The sequence below is a fragment of the Leopardus geoffroyi genome, chromosome C3, assembly GCF_018350155.1.
Source record: "Leopardus geoffroyi isolate Oge1 chromosome C3, O.geoffroyi_Oge1_pat1.0, whole genome shotgun sequence".
NCBI classification, from domain to species: domain Eukaryota; kingdom Metazoa; phylum Chordata; class Mammalia; order Carnivora; family Felidae; genus Leopardus; species Leopardus geoffroyi.
Window position 1 is genome coordinate 29,877,747 of NC_059338.1, and position 20,961 is coordinate 29,898,707.

At 38.0% G+C, this 20,961-nt stretch overlaps 1 protein-coding gene across 9 annotated transcripts in view; it reads right to left on the reverse strand.

Annotated features, from left to right (window-relative positions):
* Positions 1-20,961, reverse strand: part of CAMSAP2 (calmodulin regulated spectrin associated protein family member 2) — a 112,371-nt gene that overhangs the window by 83,443 nt on the left and 7,967 nt on the right. For 8 of the 9 annotated variants that reach the window (XM_045456564.1, XM_045456562.1, XM_045456563.1 and 5 more), the window contains exon 2: positions 5,819-6,078. The exons of the other annotated variant lie outside the window; for it this stretch is intronic. In XM_045456564.1, the coding sequence (XP_045312520.1) occupies positions 5,819-6,078 (260 nt within the window). The remainder of the gene's footprint in view (positions 1-5,818; positions 6,079-20,961) is intronic. 9 annotated transcript variants of the gene reach the window in all.

The window sequence follows — 20,961 nt, forward strand, 5'->3', positions numbered from 1 at the left end:
CATAATAAACATGGTTATAAAATATCAAAAGATAACATGAACTGGTAACTAAGGTGTATATAATATGTTACCTAGAAATAATGGAATCCAAATTAGGTACATGATTTTTGGGAAAGAGAAAATTGAGATCCAGCACCACCGGTGAATTTTAAAAACCCTCTTCACCAACAACTAGGAGCATTTAAAATAATTTTTCACAGACAAGTTCTGCTCATAACTTTGCAAGGCATTATACAAGGGTGACTAGAAATTAATATCTCAACTACTATTGTAATGTTACATTTATATAATCTTCCTCTAAAGCACAATTTTTAATCTTCTTAAATAGGAGGAATTTTTTTTTAAGCCTCTACGTGAGTAAATTACACTGGGTTCCAACAAATGATGCCACCATGGAAATCCATAAGAATAGCTCCCAAACAGGTTCAATATGTTGGAAGGGAGAAAGGCAGAAAGGAAGACAAAGAAAAAAGGAACAACACAATGTTCCTGAGATCAGCTTCTCTGTTCTCAACATCTTTCATATGTCCAGCAAAAATAATGGTAACTAGGTAACTTCCACATTCTTAAAATCAAGACACTCATATCCACCCAGACAGGCTCTGTCGTAACTCTGCCTCATCATCTATTAACAGTCAAACAAGTCAAAGGCTACAGTTACTCCCTACCAGAGGAAATTAATATAACCTTCAAGACAGGAACAGAATGGGTAAGTTACTTTGAAAAGAAGCATGGACAAATAACCAAGATTTAAACCACCAGTCAGATTTCCTGGTAGCACACCATTTCTACTTCCTTCTTCCTCTCCACTTTCTACTTTCCTATTACCTATTCCTACTATCGTATTCTAATTACCTCCCCATTACCCAGGCAAAGACAATCAACCAATAAAATACATACATACACACACACACACACACACACACACACACACACACACACACAACACACGTAGTACTTAAGAACTAGGATTTATAGTTAAAACAGAGATGGTCTGAAGACTGCCTTCACTGGTTACTATGATTGCTCTGTGACCTTACTTAGGTTCTCAAAGCCTCAGTTTCTTCATCAGTAGAACAGAGACAATATATTTTCCTGTAAGGGTTATCCTAAGAATTAAATTATGTGAGATCAGTATGTAAAGTGTAATCACACTGCCTAACACAATAAACTAAATAAAAAGAACCACCAGAAAGTCTGAGAAGTGAACAAGTATACAGACAGATGTAAGCAAATCAGAAAGATCTGAGAATTAATAAACTGCAATATTTTACACTAAGTTGACACTATAAGAGCTCACAAAGTATTCCACAGTGTTTTGCAATGTTTTATTTATTTACTATAGGCAGAAAAAAAACAAATCAACAAAGCACCACTACCATCACCACCACCATCAACAAAAACCAAAGAAAAAAATATGAAAACGTACATCCTGATTTGTAACCAAAAAGAAAATTTAAAAATCCTTAACTTCAGCTCATAGCCTCTTCATGATCTAACCCCAACCTATTTTTTAGCCTCATCTCACTTTTATGTCTCCATGCAGTCAACACTGTAACTTGCAATACAGAACCTAATTTCACACTTCAAACTTGAGTCAAACAACTCCTTCAACCCAGTTACCATTCTTACCCCATCCCTTTTCCTACCCACTGAAACCCTATTAGTCATTCTGTCCCAAGATGCCCTCCCAGATCCTCCCTAGCAGAAGTCATCACATCCACCTCTCAGTTCCCTGTTGCTTAAACTTACATTTAGAGCACCTACTTCATGCTAATGAAGTTTTCCTGCAGGCTTCTTTCTCAGTGTCATTCAAGGGAGACATTAATGGTCAGCTGAATACAGACCACAAAATGTGATAAAATGAAATAACACCTCTTAACATACAGGAATATCCTTCTTTAGGATAAAAAAATATTTCTATCATCTTTCTATGTTTTAACCACAGCCTCACTGCCCTTCCCATTACAATAAAGCAGTTTAATGGCTAGTAGCACAAATGTACAACTTTTTAGCTTATATTTTCTAAATATCCAAAAATATCCATTATAACAATACTGACACTTCATGAGAGAACATTTTATGCCTTACTTATCAAGTGGCCTAACAGCCCACTCTAATCTCCATTAGGCAAATAAAATATTCAATCTTTTTTTGGTAATCATTAAAAGAAAGCAGTTCAGGGGCGCCCGGGTGGCTCAGTCGGTTGAGTGTCCAACTTCGGCTCAGGTCGTGATCTCACGGTTCGTGGGTTCAAGCCCCGAGTCAGGCTCAGAGCCTGGAGCCTGCTTCGGATTCTGTGTCTCCCCCTCTCTCTGCCCCTCCCCCATTCATGCTCTGTCTCTGTCTCAAAAATAAATAAACATTAAAAAATTTTTAAAAGAAAGCAGTTCAAAATAAATTTTGTTTATATAATGATTGTTCCAAAACAAGATTTGACTAATGTTATTTTGCAAGTCATATGAAAATCAATCTCATTTCATACCACACATACTATATACAGATTTACTTTATTGACTTTTGCAAATATCAACTCTTATTTCCCACATATGCAAAAATGGTTGGAAAACTGATTCACAATCAAGAGTTTGATTTGTAACCAGGCTAGACAGCTAGGTAAACATGACTTCAGATACTTAATTGCACAAACTTACTTCAGATTATAGCACTGTAAATTAGAAAGTCACAATTCTAGTTCATGCAGATTCTTAGTTTTGCTACTACGTAACAGTTCTACCTTAGGCAAATTACTTAACCTCTCTAAATTCTAAGTATCACATATACAAAATGACCCTGGGTTAGATAAAATTTCACATACATTCTCGATCATAAAAATCACCCACAACACCTGTTTAAAAATACATATCCAAAATCCTCTTCTAAACGTCCTAATTTCGCAGTTCTGACAAGAGGACTGGAGAACTTAGTCAAAGTTCCCAGGTACTCATGTTCCTCATCATTGGGAAGTTTTATACATATACTGGTTTCTGATGTCTAACATTCTTTCTGGGTATAAAATTCTGTGAATTTAAGATTTTATGACACTGATCAAATCCCCCAGCCCAACCTGACTGAATGCAATTCACATGCAAATTCATTTTGCTATGGAAGAAAGTTCAAAATCTTCTCTGTACTCTTAAGTTGTCTTTTTCAGCATTTGGCTCCATTTGCTATAATCCCTCAATTTGCACATTATCCTAAATACCAGTATTTATTTTGGCAAATAATTTGACAGATAACATGATTTGGGCTACAATACTTTTGGTTGAAGGATATTCCCATATGATTTTAGTGTATACAACTCCTCCTCTGGTAACCATTCAGTCATACACTTAATGCTGATTCAAACACACATTAAGGTCAGTTCTCAGAACAGTATGCATTCTAACACTGTGTATATTCTTTTCATTTGTGTCTTACAATATTTATAACATTCAACAGGCAAATCATAACTACAATCCCTTCTAACAATCCTACAGATGATGATTATGTGCTGAATGAATTTTAATACATTATAATTATTAACTGGCTTTAAAGCAGTTCTGAAATACTTTCCCATTGATGTAAATATAGAAGAAAACACTTTAAAGGTTATACTCTCAAAACAGGTCTATAAAAGCACTGTGATAAAGAAAAAAAAAACAAAACAAAACATGTTCTCCAACATGTGTTCTCATTTTTCAAAAAAAAAAAAAAAAAAAAGGCATTTTTCTCAATCTTCACCTACCCAAAATTAATAAAAACTGCTTAGTCAAACTTGCCTTCTAGTTACGTTGATACTTTTGCCACCACCACGCAACTCTTTTCACAAAAGTCTGCAAAGCAACATACAGCGATAAAAAGACCCCAAAAGCACTAAGATAATTTGGAGATGAAAGTGGGGGGCAGAACTGGCAGTCAATACACCCAGTGCAATTAAACACACCATTTTTCATTATACTTCCCAAAAGGCAGGACAAAGAAGGAAAACTGAAACTTACTGCTCTCATCACTCTAAAACAAAACAAAACAGTTTCTTAAAGAACAGTCTTTAACAGTACTCAGAGACGTTTTCTCACATACATTTTAGAAAAATGGTAATATAATATTACATTGTCATCAATCAAAATTTCACAGCACCGGAGAAGCTTTAAAAATCAAATTGTGACAAAAGCTGAAAGTATACACCTAAAACACAGGTCAATAAAGGTGACACTGTAAAGAGTCAAGATGATGTAGTCAAATATGAAGTGTCCTAAAAACCCACGGAGAGAAGTTAAAAGCAGACAAACAGCAATTCTGTATCACTTAAGTCACATTCCTTAAACACTATTTCCTGCAATCAAATTTAAATGTGTTCATAGCTATCACCAGGATCAATATAGTGTGAAATAAACCTGATGGTAATGCAACTGGCAGTCTTCCGAACCCCTCATTTTTTAATAGATTGTACAAATACCTTCATATTTTATCTTCACATGCACAAACTGCACTAAGAAAATAATGTAGAAAATATTAAGTTTGTTTCTTTCTCATTAAAGAGGACCTAAAATACAGAATCTATCCTAAGGACAACTAAGTTACCTGATAGATCAAATGGTGTCTGAAAGGGCAGCTACTAAGCAAACACAGATTCACAAAGTCATTGATGTGCTTTAAAATGATCTACTTGGCCTTGAAATAATGGAAGCGGAAACAATCATAGCAGGAGCATCCAATCCGTGCAGTGATTCTGGAGAGGTCAAACGTGAGGTACTGCGAGAACACCAAGTGGAATTCTGCTCACCCCTAGTGCTGGCAAACCATTCACATATGTGATATGGACACAAAGCACAATATAAAAATCAGAGGGTAACCCCCGAGGTGAATGTAGAGTCATCAACGCAAGTTGAAAATCTCATATCAGCTAATAAACATTCTTAGTTATCCTTAATAATTCTAATATGAATCCATAAATTTATTAACTAAATTTTTCTTAGGACATTATTCGCTATTCCTCTTAAGTAACAAAACAGTTTTGTTTTTTTTTTAAAGAAGGAAAATAGGCAGAAAGTAGGTCACCACCTCATTTAGTACTAGATTTGGTAAACTAATTTTTGTTCATCCTTCTTCAACTTCATAATTTCATATATTTCTAAATATATTCTTATACATATATCCCTCCCTTTCTATTAGTCTCATATAAGATCATGATTTAATCAAATGTGTTTTTCCTTCTAATACCCTGCTTGATGGTGCTCAGCGTTTTGTGAACTTAGGCGAAAGTAGCACACCAAACTGAAGCAACATACAATGAACCTAAACTTTGAATTTGTCTCCAGAGACTCATGACAAAGCTCCTGCATGCTTGTCCCAGGCCAGCTTAGAGAGCGTCATTCTGTATGTTGTCCACAAGAATATATTACTAGTCATTGAATAAACTAAAATATATATGATATGCAGAAATTCACCAAGAGGTCATTGAAGCATGCAAATGAACACTCACAAATCTCATCTCTTTCCTAACAAGAATAAAATCAAGGATACATTTTCTATCTCCTCTAAATAGTCTCTATGATGGGAAAATTAAATTTTTAAATTACATAAAAATCACTTTAAAGTAGCTGGAAAGAATTTAATTGTTTTTCCTGGGTATCAGAATGGCACCAAACATTCCAAAATAGTTTATTAAAATCTTCCTTCATTTGGAAACGAGGTTTATAAGAAAATGTTAAGTTTTTAAACTCTAGGCAGAGAGGACAATCCAATCTCAAAACATAATTTCCTCCATTTTACAATACAATTCACACTCAAAAGTATACACTTCAAACTAAGTAACCTTGGGTATACAAAGACTCACCATCTGTATGGGTTTCTTGTGCAGATCTCGTTCAGTTACCAGTTTTTCTTGGTCAGTTACATAAAGACCTTTCTGCGCTAAAGCCTGGATTACAGCATCATGGCCCAGAAGGGGTTTCGCAGCATCACTCTTGAGAATGAGACTCCCAGCACGGCAGTATAGTTCAGCCGAAAGAAGTAAATTAACCACGGGTGGTTTGATGTGTTCCTGGTCATACTGATCTGTGTAAAATGGCTCTCGAAGTTCCTCTGGCACATTTTCTATAAAGATTAAGGGGAGGGGGGGAAATTCTTACAATATGTTTATAAAGAAACACAATTTAATAATCATTATGTCACAGAAGATTCCTTCCAAAAATAGCAATACCCTTTAACTGAAAAGGTAATTTATTAGAGCTTGGCAGCTAATCTGGAATGGAAAAGAGAAATTTGCTTTACAGAAGATATTGTTCCGAGTATACTCTAGAACAAGATTACAAAGCAAAGAAAAAGTTTTCTAAGTCTAATGACTCTGGGGAAAGTATTCCCGCATGCACACTCAAATCCATAGAATGTGATAAAAGATTCCTAGAAACAAATTTCAGCGAATACTCTCACATACAAGCAGTCAACCAGAAAACGCACTCTAACGGCTATTACAGGGGAAGCTAGGCCTTGCCAACTGACAGCATAAAAATCACTTAACTGAAGTTGTATAGCTAATCACTTGCAAAGCAGAAGCTGCCTAACTTATTCTTTCCCTCTATCTCAGGCTCTCTGGTCTCTCACCCTTCTTGCTTAGCCTGATGAATCTATTGAGGGGCAGTTACAGCTATAGTTTAGGGGAGAACTACTCTCAAAAATACCTTAAACTAAGGGTGCCTGAGTGGCTCAGTTGGTCAAGCGTCCAACTTCGACTCAGGTCATGATCTCATAGCTTGTGGGTTTGAGCCCTGCATTGGGCTCTGTGCTAACAGCTCAGAGACTGTAGCTGCTTCAGATTCTCTGTCTCCCTCTCTCTGCCCATCCCTGGCTCATGCTCTGTCTCCTTCTCTCTCAAAAATAAATTTTTACACGTTAAAAAAAAACTTTTTTTTAAATCCCTTAACCTAGAGGCACCTAGCTGACTCAGTCAGTTAAGTGTCCAACTCTGGACTTCAGCTCAGGTCATGATCTCACAGTTCACAAATTCGAGCCCCACGTCAGCTTCTGCACTGGCAGGCAGTGTGCAGTCTGCTTGGGATTCTCTCTCCCTTCTCTTTGCCCTTCCCCCCACCCCCTTGCCCGACTCTCAAAAATAAACAAACATTTTTTTTTTTAATCCCTTAACCTAGTAAATCACTGTTCTCTCCGCCTTATCACTCTCCGTCTTACCCCAAAAATCCCTCCTGGACACCCAACTAACACATTCAGTGGAGACACAGAAAGGAGAGTCTACAAATGGGACATGAGAAGGAAACCAAATTCGTCTGAGTTTCTTTTCTGCTAGCCATTTCCCTTGAAGAATGTCAAGTCCCACTCTCCCAACATCTACTTCTGAATCAACCTCAGGAGCTGCTTTTGCATCTGATGGCAGCCAGATCACTAAAAAAGCAAGACAAACAAAGCACTTCTTACTGTTTAACAAGGTATCTTGCCTTCCTCTTCCCACTCCTTACCTGTGAGCTGTGCTCTTAATCAAAGCCAACACAAGAATGAGGTTTGTCTTCCAAAAGTAAAGGCAGGCATCTAAGTTAAAAGTTAACATGGAGCTACAATCATAGAACCTGATAGCTCTGGCTAGTCTGGCATGACACTTAGCCATTTCCTTGCCTGCCTTCTCTTTGAAAAGTGAGGTTTTGAGGCCAACCATCCCCCATCACTGATTTTAGGAGTCTTCTGAATAGGCAGTTTTAATATAAGCTCAAAATAAGCCATAGTACTAATCAAAGTGAACATTTTTTAAATGTATTCACAAAGTATTAGTATACTTCTTAGCAATTTTCATCCTAAAGTTTTTGAAGAGTTCCTATTATTTAGAAAAATATTTTCATCATGGGGTGCCTGAGTGGCTCAATCAGTAGAGCATATGACTCTTGGTTTCAACTCAGGTCATAATACCAGGGTCATGGGATTGAGCCCCTCATTGGGCTCCACACTGAGCATGGAGCCTGCTTGAGATTCTCTCTCCCTCCCTCCCTCCCTCTCTCCCTCCCTTCCCCTCTGCCCCTCTACCCTGCTCATACTCTCTCTCTCTCTAAAATAAAGAAAAGAAGAAGAAAAATATTTGCATCAAATATTATAGTAATGATTGCATGTTCATTTTATATACCAGCATGGCTCTGAGGAAATCCAAGGAATTAGAAATAATCCGTACCTTCAAGAAGCCAATAATGTACAAAAAGACTAGACAGACAAATAAAGGTAAGCAATTCAGAAACAATGAATGATTGAGCACCAACTGAAAGAAACTAAGTGCTAAATGAACAATTGTTCTAAATGAACAATTAAGTGCTTAAAGTTCAAAGCAGGAAGCATCATACTGGGCTGACTTGACTTCATCTTAAAGAAATAGGATAGGAAAAATAGGCAGAATTTGCTTAGTCAAAAAACAAAAGTCTATCTAAACAAAGGGAAAAGCAAGGAGAGAGTGGAAGGAAGGAAGGAAGGAAGGAAGGAGGGAGGGAGGGAGGGAGGGAGGGAGGGAGGAAGGAAGGAAGGAAGGAAGGAAGGAAAGAAAGAAAGAAAGAAAGAAAGAAAGAAAGAAAGAAAGAAAGAAAGAAAGAAATGATGTGAAGAGATACCAAACTGAACAATTTGGGTGGAGAAAGGCATTCACGTAGGATAGGAGTAAGCAGGAAAGCTGTGATGGGAGGTTCAGATAAGACAAAAGTAATATCTCTTTTAAACACATATATAATAGCCAAACATTTATTTAATAGCTAACAAGGAATTACTTTTAGTTTTAAAGAAGAGTGATATGACGTTTGGGGACAAATAATCTGGTCTTCAATACTGATGGAGGTAAATATCAGACATAAATAAGGAAATGAAGACAAGAATAAAAGACATGAAAGACTGCTTAGGGGTGCGCCTGGGTGGCTCAGTCGGTTGAGCACCAGACTTCGGCTCACGTCATGATCTCAGCTCATGGTTCTTGGGTTCGAGCACCGCATCAGGCTCTGTGCTGACAGCTCAGAGCCTGGAGCCTGCTTCAGATTCTGTCTCCCTCTCTCTCTGCTCCTTCTCGGCTCTTTCTCACTCTCTCTCAAAAATAAATAAATGTTAAAAAAAAAATTTTTTTTAAACTGCTTATAAAACAAACCCAAAAAGGACTCAGGAATAAAGCAAAGGGAGGGGGTGAAGATGGCAAAAACCATTAGGCCTGGGTTATCTGGGAAACAGTGGTATCATTAATAGAAAAAAGAAAATCAGGAAGCACTAATTCTGGAAGCAAGATCATAAACTCGGTTTTAGACATGCTGATTAGAAATGACAGCAAAAATATCCAAAAAGCAGCTGGGGATACAGGACTCTGGAAAGAGGTCAAGAGTAGATGTATCAATTTGGGATTTTGGTGACATCTAAAAATATCATCCTCATTTAATAATTGAAAACACTTCTTCCTTCACAGCCACATTAACCAGTAGTGAGCCAGCCTTAATAGCTGCCTCAGCATGATACATAAGCCCAGTATAAACTACAGAATACAGTACTGGTAAATTAAATTTAGTATCATAGGAACTAAAAAGAAGCTATTTAGTAGTACAACTCTAAAAGAGAATTTATTTAAGGTAATTATTATAAAATGTAGGCCTAGTAGATTTTTATTTACTGTAACAATAAAGAAAACGACTTATATGGTGACTTGGTATCTAAACATTAGGTGTGCAAAGAAAAGTGACTACTAACATCATCAGGATTACAAATTTCTCTACCATACCTGTACATCTACCTAACATTCATCTATTGCTTTTACTAATCTTTCTAACAACTTGGTGAAAGCGGCAAATCAGACAATATACAGATATATATTTAGAATATAGTAACACTAAGGACCTTTGTGTGTCAAGACACTGTCCTAAACATGCCTTCTGTCATTCAATATTAACAATTCTCTTACCCCTATTTTATAGATAAGGAACCCAAGAAAGGTTATCTTGCCAAGGGCACACAGCTGATAAATGCAGTCCTAGCTCTAAGCCATCTAGCTAAATAGCTTAAAAAGTAACAATGGTTGGGCGCCTGGGTGGCTCAATCAGTTAAGGGTCAGACTTCAGCTCAGGTCAAGAACTCGAGGTTCATGAATTCAAGCCCCACAATGGGCTCTCTGCTGTCCATCAAGAGCCCTAAGATCCTCTGTCTCCCTCTGTCTCTCTGCCCCTCCGTCACTCGCTCTCTCTCTCTCACAAAATATATATATATATTTTTTAAATAACAATGGTTGGCCAACATCACAAGGCTAGAAGGTAGAAGACGTGCAGCTAGGGGCTACTTCCATTTTATTATGGCATACCCACAAACCCAAGTTACGAAGTTTTAAAAAGATCCCAAGGCAGGGTGCCTGGGTGGCTCAGTTGGTTAAGCATCCAACTTCGGCTCAGGTCATGATCTCACAATTCATGAGCTCGAGCCCCACAACAAGCTCTGCACTGATGTTGCAGAGCCTGCTTGGAATTCTCTCTCTCCCCCTCGCTCTCTGCCCCTCCCCCACTCATGCACATGTGTGCTCACTCTCTCTCTCTCTCTTAAAATCAATAATAAACTTTAAAAAAAAAAAAGAGTTTAAAAAGATCCCGACACAAGAAAAAGGGAAAAGATCCACAGCAAGCCAAAGAACATTTCAAAAATATGACAAAAACAGATTTTCCCACCCCCCCAAAAGAATGCAAAACTGCATATTGAGTAATATAAAATAGGTCACTTTCAAAAACAAGTCTTAAAGAACTAAACATGCTTAAAAGACGACTTCAAAAATGTCTATCATTTTGCTAACTATACAAAACTAATTTTTTTAAGTTTGGAACTGTAGCACATTGTGAAACAAATGAACTGAAACAGGATTTTAGGAAACAGACAAAATCAAAGATAAAAGGTTTCACCCTCTCACTCACCTCCAGAACACAAAAGGTAAGAAATTAATGCTTAAGGAATGGATGAGTGAATCACCACTCCTAGAATTGCAAAGGATAAGAGACAAGTTTTTCTTGTGTGCCAGGACTTAAGCAGAACTTACCTTAATCGTATCATAAATCCTAACTAGATCTAAGTTTTGAAATTAACAATCACCTGAAATGCTTGAAGTACAAGTAAAGGGAGTAGACAGTAATTTACTCAAGGCAATTTTCTATAAAGATGGGCTAGTTACTAGTTGCATACATATGCCAGCAAATGATACAGATTTCTTTAAAACAATGAAGAGTAGAGAGGTAAGAGGGGAATGCATTTCAGAAATTATCATAATGCTCGGTCATGTGAATATTGCCTTATTTTCCAAACCTAAAAAATTATTTCTAAAACAATTACTGAGAGAGAACTAGTGAGTTTCAAACACTCCAACTGAAAATAATCCATAGACCTTGAACTTGAAATTAACCAAGACCTAAAAATGATCAATAACATGGAAAAAAAAAAAACAAAAAAAAAACCCGACACTACCAGTAATCAGAGAAAGTTACAATGAGTCATTTTTTACCTACAAAAATGGAAAATTATTTTTAAAACCCACTATTGACAAAGATGTGCTAAAATGAGTACCCTTATACATGACCAGAAGGCAAGGACCAGGTCTATCTTATTCACCAGGATATAAATCCCCAGCACCTAACTTAATGCCTGGTACATGGTAAGCACTCAATACATACCTGATAAATGAATGAAAATGTTATTCTTTAAAAAATATTAGTCATTAGTCTTGTCCTAAAACAACTCTAATATTTCAAAACTCCCCTCAACTCCCAGATTCTGTGCTAATAATCATAATTCATTCCTTGCACCTGCTTGGAAAACTAAAGTTATCTCCTAGGCCACGCTTTACTTCTGCCAAGAAGTAAAACGCTCAAAACCAAACCTGTTTTCAGTTAACCTACATTCACTACCATTAGGAGGCAGCACGATATGGGGTACCTGGGTCGCTCAGTCGGTTGAGCAACCAACTCTTAATTTCGGCTCAGGTCATGATCCCAGGGCTGGGTGGGGATTGAGCCCCATGTCGAGGGCTCCATCTGGGGCTCCGCACTGAGCATGGAGCCTGCTTAAGATTCTTTCTTTCTTTCTCTCTGTCTCTCTCCTCCCCTTGCTCTTTTCCCCTGCTCTTTGAAATTTAAAAAAAAGGGGGGGGGTGGGGCAGCATGATATAGTGGGGAAAATTGGGGCTTTGGGAAAAGTATGGGCAATGGAGTTTAAAAGGTGAGTCTGAATTTTAGCAGTTACTTGCTAGGGGATTTTGAGTGCACTAATTAACTTCTCTGAGTTCAAGTTTCTCCATATTTTGCACACATACCAGCTCCTCCTCCTCCGGCTTCAACTTCCTCTCCCTCCCCCAGCCCACTATGCTCCAGACACCCAAGTCTTTCTGTTGCTACAGCATGCCAAGTTCACGCCTTTTGGTCTATGCGCTCGCTATTCCCTCTGCTTCTAACATTCCTCAATCTAACCTTCACATAGATAGCTCATTCTATTCAGATGACAGCTAAATGTCACTTCCTCAGATATACCCTCCCTGACCACCCAATCAGTCATCCTATTTTAATTCTCTATATAACAGCTATTACTATCCTATAATATATATTTGTTTATTTCTGCCTCTTTCCACTACAACGTAACCTCAAGGAGAGCAGGATACTTCTTTGTCCTGTGTCACTAGTGCCTAGAATAATAGTGCCTGGAACACAATAGGCACTCAAATGTTTACTAAAAGAATGACAAGTACCTAAACACTGAGCTTTGCCTTCAAATGAGATGCCAATTAAAAGTGAACTCCCTCTACCCTTCCACTTACCAAATGATGTGTTAAGTGCTGTTCAGCATTCCTGAGCTTAAATTACCTCCTCCACTCCTCCTACTACCCTGTGAGACTAAAGCACCTCTTCCAAGCCCCAGATCCTTATAAGCCAACTACCCTACCCAACTCTTCACTTGGATGTCACAAAGAAACCCCAAATTCAAAATGGGTGCCAAGTTTCTCACTGACAAGGGGAGCTACAAATATAGAAAGGGACTAGAAATGAACTAGAAAGACTAGAATGAACTCTGTGGTGTTGGGACTAAAATGCCAAGTGTCAGTATGAACACATGGTGTTATGTATCCATCTATATACAGAAAAAGAAATATATTTACTTTATGCTATGTATGCATATGTGTGTTTCCTAGCTCTGTCTGCTAAACTCCAGTAGCAATCAGCCTAGCACCTATATCTTGGTTAAGGAAATGTCCCTCTGGCTAAACATCTGTCCTTGGGGGCTACCTAGATGCCAACTGGTTTCTGGGTGCCTCCCGGGCACTCTTGCCCAAATCCTATGGGCAGTGCAGAGATGGTTCCATGCAAGGGGGCAAGAGGGTACATCTGTTGGTGGAAAGACAGGTGGCGGTGGCAGCAGTGATGACAGGGGGTACAAGGGTGGGTCAGCCAAGGGAGAAAAGAGAAAAGGACAAGAAAAAAGAAAGCCAAAGAAGATGGCAGGAGGAGGAATGGATTGGGAAATGGTCTCTAGTTCCTGGATCTCCATCAGTTTTTGCCTGGGAGAAGGTACGTCTCTGTGCACTTTGTTTTTCTTCATACTGTCTGGGTATTCTTGGGACACTGCCAGCACCAGCAGCCATCATCCCAGCCATTCAGACCAAAGGCAGAGGGGATATCTGCTAAATAGGGGTCCACACTCGAAAGGAGGGTATAAGAACCTAAAGAGGGGAGGCAGCCCAGGTGGCCCTTGCAGAGAACTGGCTGCCTGTACCACAGGCCAAAGGAGGTTTGGCAAGAGCTAAGACAGTGCCCAAGGAAGGGGCTTGAGCCCCAGCTCAGCATGCAGCTCAGGGTGCTCAGTCTATAAAAGTGTCAACATCATGAAAGACCAAGACAGACTGAAGAACTATTTCAGGTTAAAGGAGACCAAAGAGACAAGTCAACTAACTGCAATGCATGATTCTGGACTGGATCTTGGAATGGGAAAAAAAAAATTGCAATAATGACATTAAGATAATTGGCAAATTAGAATTTGGACTGTGGATTAGATAATAATATTGTATCAAAGTTAAGTTTCCTTATTGTTATAATTTTACTGAGATTATATATAAGAAACATCCTTCATTTTAGGGGATAGACTAAAGTATTTGGGGGTAGGGGACACAATGTCTCTCATGCATTCTCAAACAGTTCAGAAAATATTATGTGTATATATATATACACACATGTTTGTGTGGGAGGGAGAAAGAATGATAAATGGGACAAAATGTTCACAACTGATAAATCTGGCTAAAGGGTACTCAGGAGTTCCCTGTACTATTCTTACATGTTTGAAATTATGCTGAAAACACTATGAAACCTCAAAATGTCCCAAATCAGTCTTTTCCTCCACATTTGTTCATCTTCCAGCATTCCCCACATCGACAAACTATACCACAATCCATCTAGTTGCCTAAGCCAGAAACCTAGGAGTCATCATTAATGCCTCCTTCTCCTTCAACTCCCAAATAAAATCCATCCCCTTCTCACAGTCTCAACTCACATCTCTTGGGCCCAGGCAATCAGTGCTTCTCATGTGAATTACTTCATTTACTCCTAATTGTCTTCACACATCTACTCTTGTCCCTACTCTTGTCAAAGCATTCTCCACCCATTGCTTATAGGCAATAAGCAAATTTGATCATGTCGCACACGCCACCACGAATTCTAGGGTTTTCAATGATTTCCAACTTCTTTAAGGATTAAAATCCTCCCTCCGACCTTAGAAGGAAGATCCCTGTCTCCACCCACCACCTTGTATTATGCATCCCAGCTAGCCACATTCAGTTCCCAACAATCACACTTTCTTACACTTCAGAGCCTTTGCCTTTGCATATTCTGGTCACTATTTAGAATGCTCTTTCTCCCTATTCTTTACCCTTTCAGATTCTTGGGGGCCAGTGACCCACACAGTTTGGCGCAAATTCCCCCCAGTTAAGGGAAGGAAGTAGCATTTATTCTGCCTTCCCTGTACCTCAGTGTAATGTACTTTCACTTTCTAGACTCTTCAATTCTACAAAGAATATGTTTTTAGTTTGTAAAATATAGGTGAAAGCTTTTAAGTATAGATAAGCACTAGTAAGCAAAAAGTTTGTTAAACATAGAATTCAAATATGTTAAATAAAGGTAAGTGGATTGTATCATGTATGTTTAAAAAGAAAAAAAGAATTGGGGCGCCTGGGTGGCGCAGTCGGTTAAGCGTCCGACTTCAGCCAGGTCACGATCTCGCGGTCCGTGAGTTCGAGCCCCGCGTCGGGCTCTGGGCTGATGGCTCAGAGCCTGGAGCCTGTTTCCGATTCTGTGTCTCCCTCTCTCTCTGCCCCTCCCCCGTTCATGCTCTGTCTCTCTCTGTCCCAAAAATAAATAAAAACGTTGAAAAAAAAAAAATTAAAAAAAAAAAAAAAAAAAAAGAAAAAAAGAATGAAAAAACCCCAAAAGATACCAAATATTCATGAGGTATCTAGACACTAAATATTCATGATATACTAAACATATATGTAAAGCCCTAAATACTCATGCTATATTGAATATGCATGAGACAAACGAACAAGAGACGATGAACACTAAATATACATGAATACTTAATATCCACGAGTCCTTAATTTGGCCACCTACTGGTAACACCCATTCTGGCCTACTTGTCCTCTGACCAAGTAACACAAAGTCCAAGGCTATTCATCAGGCTTATTGGAAACCCACAGCTGTGCCCGGCATGCTTGTTGGCATGCTTGTTCCCTGTGTCTGTCTGATAGAGCAAGTGTGTATCACTGGCCTATGTGTCACTGTGGGCCTCCTTGTTCAAACTTCAACTCTGGTCCTGTGACCATACCATCATCATTAGGGAAGGCTAATGTAGCAGAAAGAGATGGACATATATAAACACTGTATATTGCAGGATTCAGAGTATGGTTCTTTCTCCCTGCTTGCACTCTATCTTAAATGTGTTAACTTACCTGATCTCTTTCTCCTTGCTTCTCATTGTAAATTGATTTAACAAACCATAGGATTTAACCATTTGAATTAGGTCTGTGAGCTCTTCTTTTCTGTGACCTCTGGAGTAGTTTGCCTGGTAATTTACTTGGAAGCTATCATTTATGAAGGTAATTTCCCACAAAGGGTAACCATATACTAAAAGTTTCTTTTTCTTTTTATTTATTTATTTATTTATTTATTTATTTATTTATTTATTTATTTTTAAGTAATCTTAATGCCCCACACAGACCACAATGTGGAGCTGGAATTCACGACCCTGAGATCAAGAGTCAGACGTTTAACCGATTGAGCCACTCAGGCGCCCCAAGAGAAGTTTCTATTTAAAAGACCTTTCTCACTAATATATGAAATCATGATAGAAAAAGAGACAACTAGACATTAAGCACCTCCTGGTAAAAATACACACCACCTGTGAAGTATGCCAAAAAATAAACTTGAATCTACAGAATTCTTTAGATCTAAATGGCAATTTATGGAAACCTATTAAATAATACCATGGAGATCCAGACTTGGGAAATTAAAAAAAATTTTTTTTGAATGTTTATTTTATTTTTGAAAGAGAGAGAGAGAGCGTGCGTGTGCATGAGTGCAAACACGGGGAAGGGGCAGAAAGGAAGACACACAATTGGAAGCAGGCTCCAGGCCTGAGCCGTTAGCACAGAGCCTGACACAGGGCTTGAACTCACGAGCTGTCGGATTATGACCTGAGCCAAAGTCAGACGCTTAACCAACTGAGCCACCCAGGTGCCCCCAGAATTGGGAAATTTTAAAGGGCAAACACTCTGGTTCCTCCAGTAAATAAATGGAAGCAAGACAAAATGACACAGAGGAAGAGCCCATATATTAAAAAATTTCAAAAAAAAAAAACCTTCAAAAAAAAACCTTAAAGAGACATACCAACCAATTGCAAAATATGACCCTTATTTGGATATAGATTGGAACAAATGAAGTGCAAAACAAAAAAATAAAGACTATTTATGAGACAATCAGAGAAATCTTAATACTAAGGATACGGAGTGGTATGACAGACAGTGCTGTGATGATGCCAGTACCATGATTATATTTAAAAAGAGTATTCCTGACTAGAGATACACACTAATATTTATAGATGAAATGATACAATGTCTGGGACTTGCTTCAAATAATGAGTGTGGCCAGAAAAATCAATGTAACTGATAAATCAACATTGGCTATGAGTTGATGATCATGGAGGTTGGGTGAAAGTATATGGCAGTTTACTGTTACTGGACATATTTGATATTTTCTAAAATCGAATGGCTTTGTTTATTTCAAGAGAAAGAAAAAAAAGAAGAGTACACAACTTTCAATGATTAAGAAAGAGCTCTGAGTAGTGTGATATATGGACGTGGATGGATGTGAGGCCTGGAACTACTACAGCCATTTGCTACCATGAGAAAAGACAGCTGGAGAATAAAACTCACACATAAAAAAGGGCATAGCTAGGGGAATCACAAAGAAATGGAAATGGGACCTGATCAAAAGTCCAACTTATCTCAGAATTTTTTTGGTTATATGAGCCAATAAATCCTCTGTATTGTAAGCCGATTTGAGTTGGATTTTCTGTTACCACAAGTGAAGATACTCTCATTAACTTTCAACCTACTATGGTCACAGTTTTGCTTCTACATTGCCCTCAACATGTCCTCAGCCAAGTCATCAAAAACTTCATCGGTGTTAACTCAATGGAATTTTATGAGACTTCTCGCTTAATCTGTCTCAGCAGTACCTTATACCTCCCTCATCTTCAGTGTTCTCTTCCTATGCTTGAGATTCCATACTTCCCTGCCTTGTTTTCCTCTTCTCTGGTTACTCTACGTCTGGCTCCTTTGCTGGCTCTCCTGTGTTAGGGTCCCCTTGTCTCTCCTCTGTACTTTCCTTCAAAGTGACTGGCAGTTACTCTTTTTATAACCATGTATGTGTCTCATCCCAAAGATCTTCTAAATTCCACATATGAATTTTTAAGGCCTAATGCACACACCACCATTTTAGATATTCCTCAAACTCCATGCTGTTCTTTGCACATACACACAACCTGGCTCTCTTCCATTATTCCCTTTCTCAGTAAACAGAAGCAATCTTAACACTCCCCACAATCTCATCTTTGTTCCCACATGCCCAATCACCAAGTCTTATCTTTTACAGTCACCCACTTCTTTCCATATCCACTGCTGCAGTCCAAATTCAAGTTGTCATCATCTCTCACTTGGACTATGACTTCCTACTTATTTCCCCTTTGCAAATCTTAGTCTCTTTTCAATACATTTTCTACTGTTTTTAAGAGATCTTTTTTTTAATGTGGTAAAATACACATAACATAAAATTTATCATTTTAATCATTTTAAGTGTACTTTAAGAGATCTTTTAAAAAGCAGACTTCTGATGATGGCACCTAGCTTTAAATAAATGGCAGTGACTCTGGGTCCAGATGGAAAGGAGACTTTTCACTAGAACTACCCTGACATACCTTTTGAGTTTTCAATCTGTGCCTGTCTCATCTGTTCAAAAAATATTTTGGGGTCAAAAAGTAAATTTTCAAGATATCATCACAATCTTTAGTATGTATTTTTAAAAAATGGAGGTGGCTGGAAAAAAAGACAAATTTCTGCTATTTCAAAATCTATTACATTACAAAGTTCTACAAAACTATGAATTAGAGAAAAATTAACAAGGTCAGCAACCCCTTTATTTGAATGTCATCAAAAAAGAGAAGGGAAAACAAGAAGACAGCTGAAAAAGAGAATCTGGAGAGCAGTAGAAAATGCCAGCAGAAAAAAATGAAACCATCTACATTTGACCCTCGAACAACCCAGGGGATTAAGGGTACCAACTCGACCCCCCCCCCCCCCGCCATGTAGTCAAAAATCTGCATATCACTTTTGACTCCCCAAAAAACTAATTACTAAGAGCCTACCGTCAACCAGAAGCCACACCAGTAATATAAACAGTTAATAACACATTTTACATGTTGTATTATATACTGTATTCTCATAATACCTAACTTTTCTTAATTTTTTTTCAGTATTTCTAGACGATGCAGTTCATCTACAAGTTTTTTCAAACTGTCACAAATCTCCAAAAAGTTTTCCTATATGTTTATTGAGAATAATCTATATATACGTGGATCCACGCAGCTCTAATCCATGTTGTTCAAGGGTCAACTGTACTTTGAAACTTACCGTGGTTGATGACAAACATCTTTTAAAATATTTCAAATGTTTCATCAAATGTCTTTTATCCAAGAGCCTAAAGTACTCAGAATCTGCATGCAATTCCCATTTGAAAAGATTTTTGGGTGTTTTTTAATGTTTACTTTTTTTAAGTTTATTTGTTTATGTTGAAAGAGAGAGAGCGAGCAGGGGAAAGGCAGAGAGAGAGTGAGAGAGACAATTCCCATTTTAGAGACAGAAAATGGTGTGGGGGCACCTGGGTGGCTCAGGTCATGATCCCAGCTTGTGGGAAGGAGTCCCACACTGGGCTCCACACAAGAGGGTGAATGAAGCCTGCTTAAAATTCTCTTTCTCTCTCCCTCCCTCCCTCTGCCCCTCTCCCCTGCTTCCACTCTCTCTAAAATTTAAAAAAGAAAGAAAGAAAGAAAGAAAGAAAGAAAGAAAGAAAGAAAGAAAGAAAGAAAAAGAAAAAGAAAAAGAAAAAGAAAAAGAAAAAGAAAAAGAAAAAGAAAAAGAAAAAGAAAAAGAAAAAGAAAAAGAAAAAGAAAAAAGAAGGGGCACCTGGGTGGCTCATTTAGTTAGGCGTCCAACTTCAGCTCAGGTCACATGAGTTCAAGCCCTGCATCAGGCTTGCTGCTGTCAGCACAGAGCCTGCTTCAGATCCTCTGTTCCCCTCTCTCTCTGCCCCTCTCCTGCTCACTCCCTCTTTCTTTCTCTCTCTCTCTCTCAAAAAGAAATAAACATTTTAAAAAAGAAAAAAGAAAAATGGTGTGAAGCAGAGAGCTGGGAATTGGTGAATATGGCACTTCCAAAATACCTTTTTAAGATCATACACGCACACTCCCAGGAACCTATGTTTATGAAATATGGAATGCAGAGATGAACACTTATTCCGGTTAACGGAAATTCCATCTCTTTATCTTAAGAAAATAGAATACTCCACAAACATTACTAGGCATAATACCGCAGAGTACAGCTGTAAGGATTACAGAACAAGCTCAGTGGCCTCCCTACTGCTATATGCCCAGCCTCTAGTTTGTCTAGTTTGTAGTGAAAAATACTTTCAATAAAAATAATTCTTTGAAGTTACTATAAGAAATATAATCCCATTCCACACTGTGCACAGAATATGTAAAGGTAGCCTAAGTGTGAGACTGATAAATTCTAACACTTCCCAATTTTTTCTTCTAGTGAACTCAAAGCAGCATACACATGCTTATTACCATGACTATTCAGCAAGTAGGGAAACCAAGACAAAGAGTACTTCAGGAAAATGCTCCAGAAAAAAAAGGGAATAAGTGGTAGTATGAGAACTGCAAAGATACTACTGTACAGGCCTTTAATCTAAAATGTCATGTTGATGAAGAATCAATGTTAAAGAAGGAAAGGAAAAACTGTGCAAGGCACAGGATTGGAAAGTGATCAATGTCATAAATGAAAACAACTTTTATCTCAGCTAAAGCACCAAGCTTGTCACTACTAATAAATATGTAACATTTAAGTATTATTATTTGTTGTCCATCGATGAATAAAGAAGATGTGGTATATATATACAATGGAGTATTACTTGGCAATCAAAAAGAATGAAATCTTGCCATTTGCAACTACATGGATGGAACTGGAGGGTATTATGCTAAGTGAAATTAGTCAGAGAAAGACAAGTATCATATGACTTCACTCATATGAGGTCTTTAAGAGACAAAACAGATGAACATAAGGAAAGGGAAACAAAAATATACAAACAGGGAGGGGGACAAAGCATAAGAGACTCATAAATATGGAGA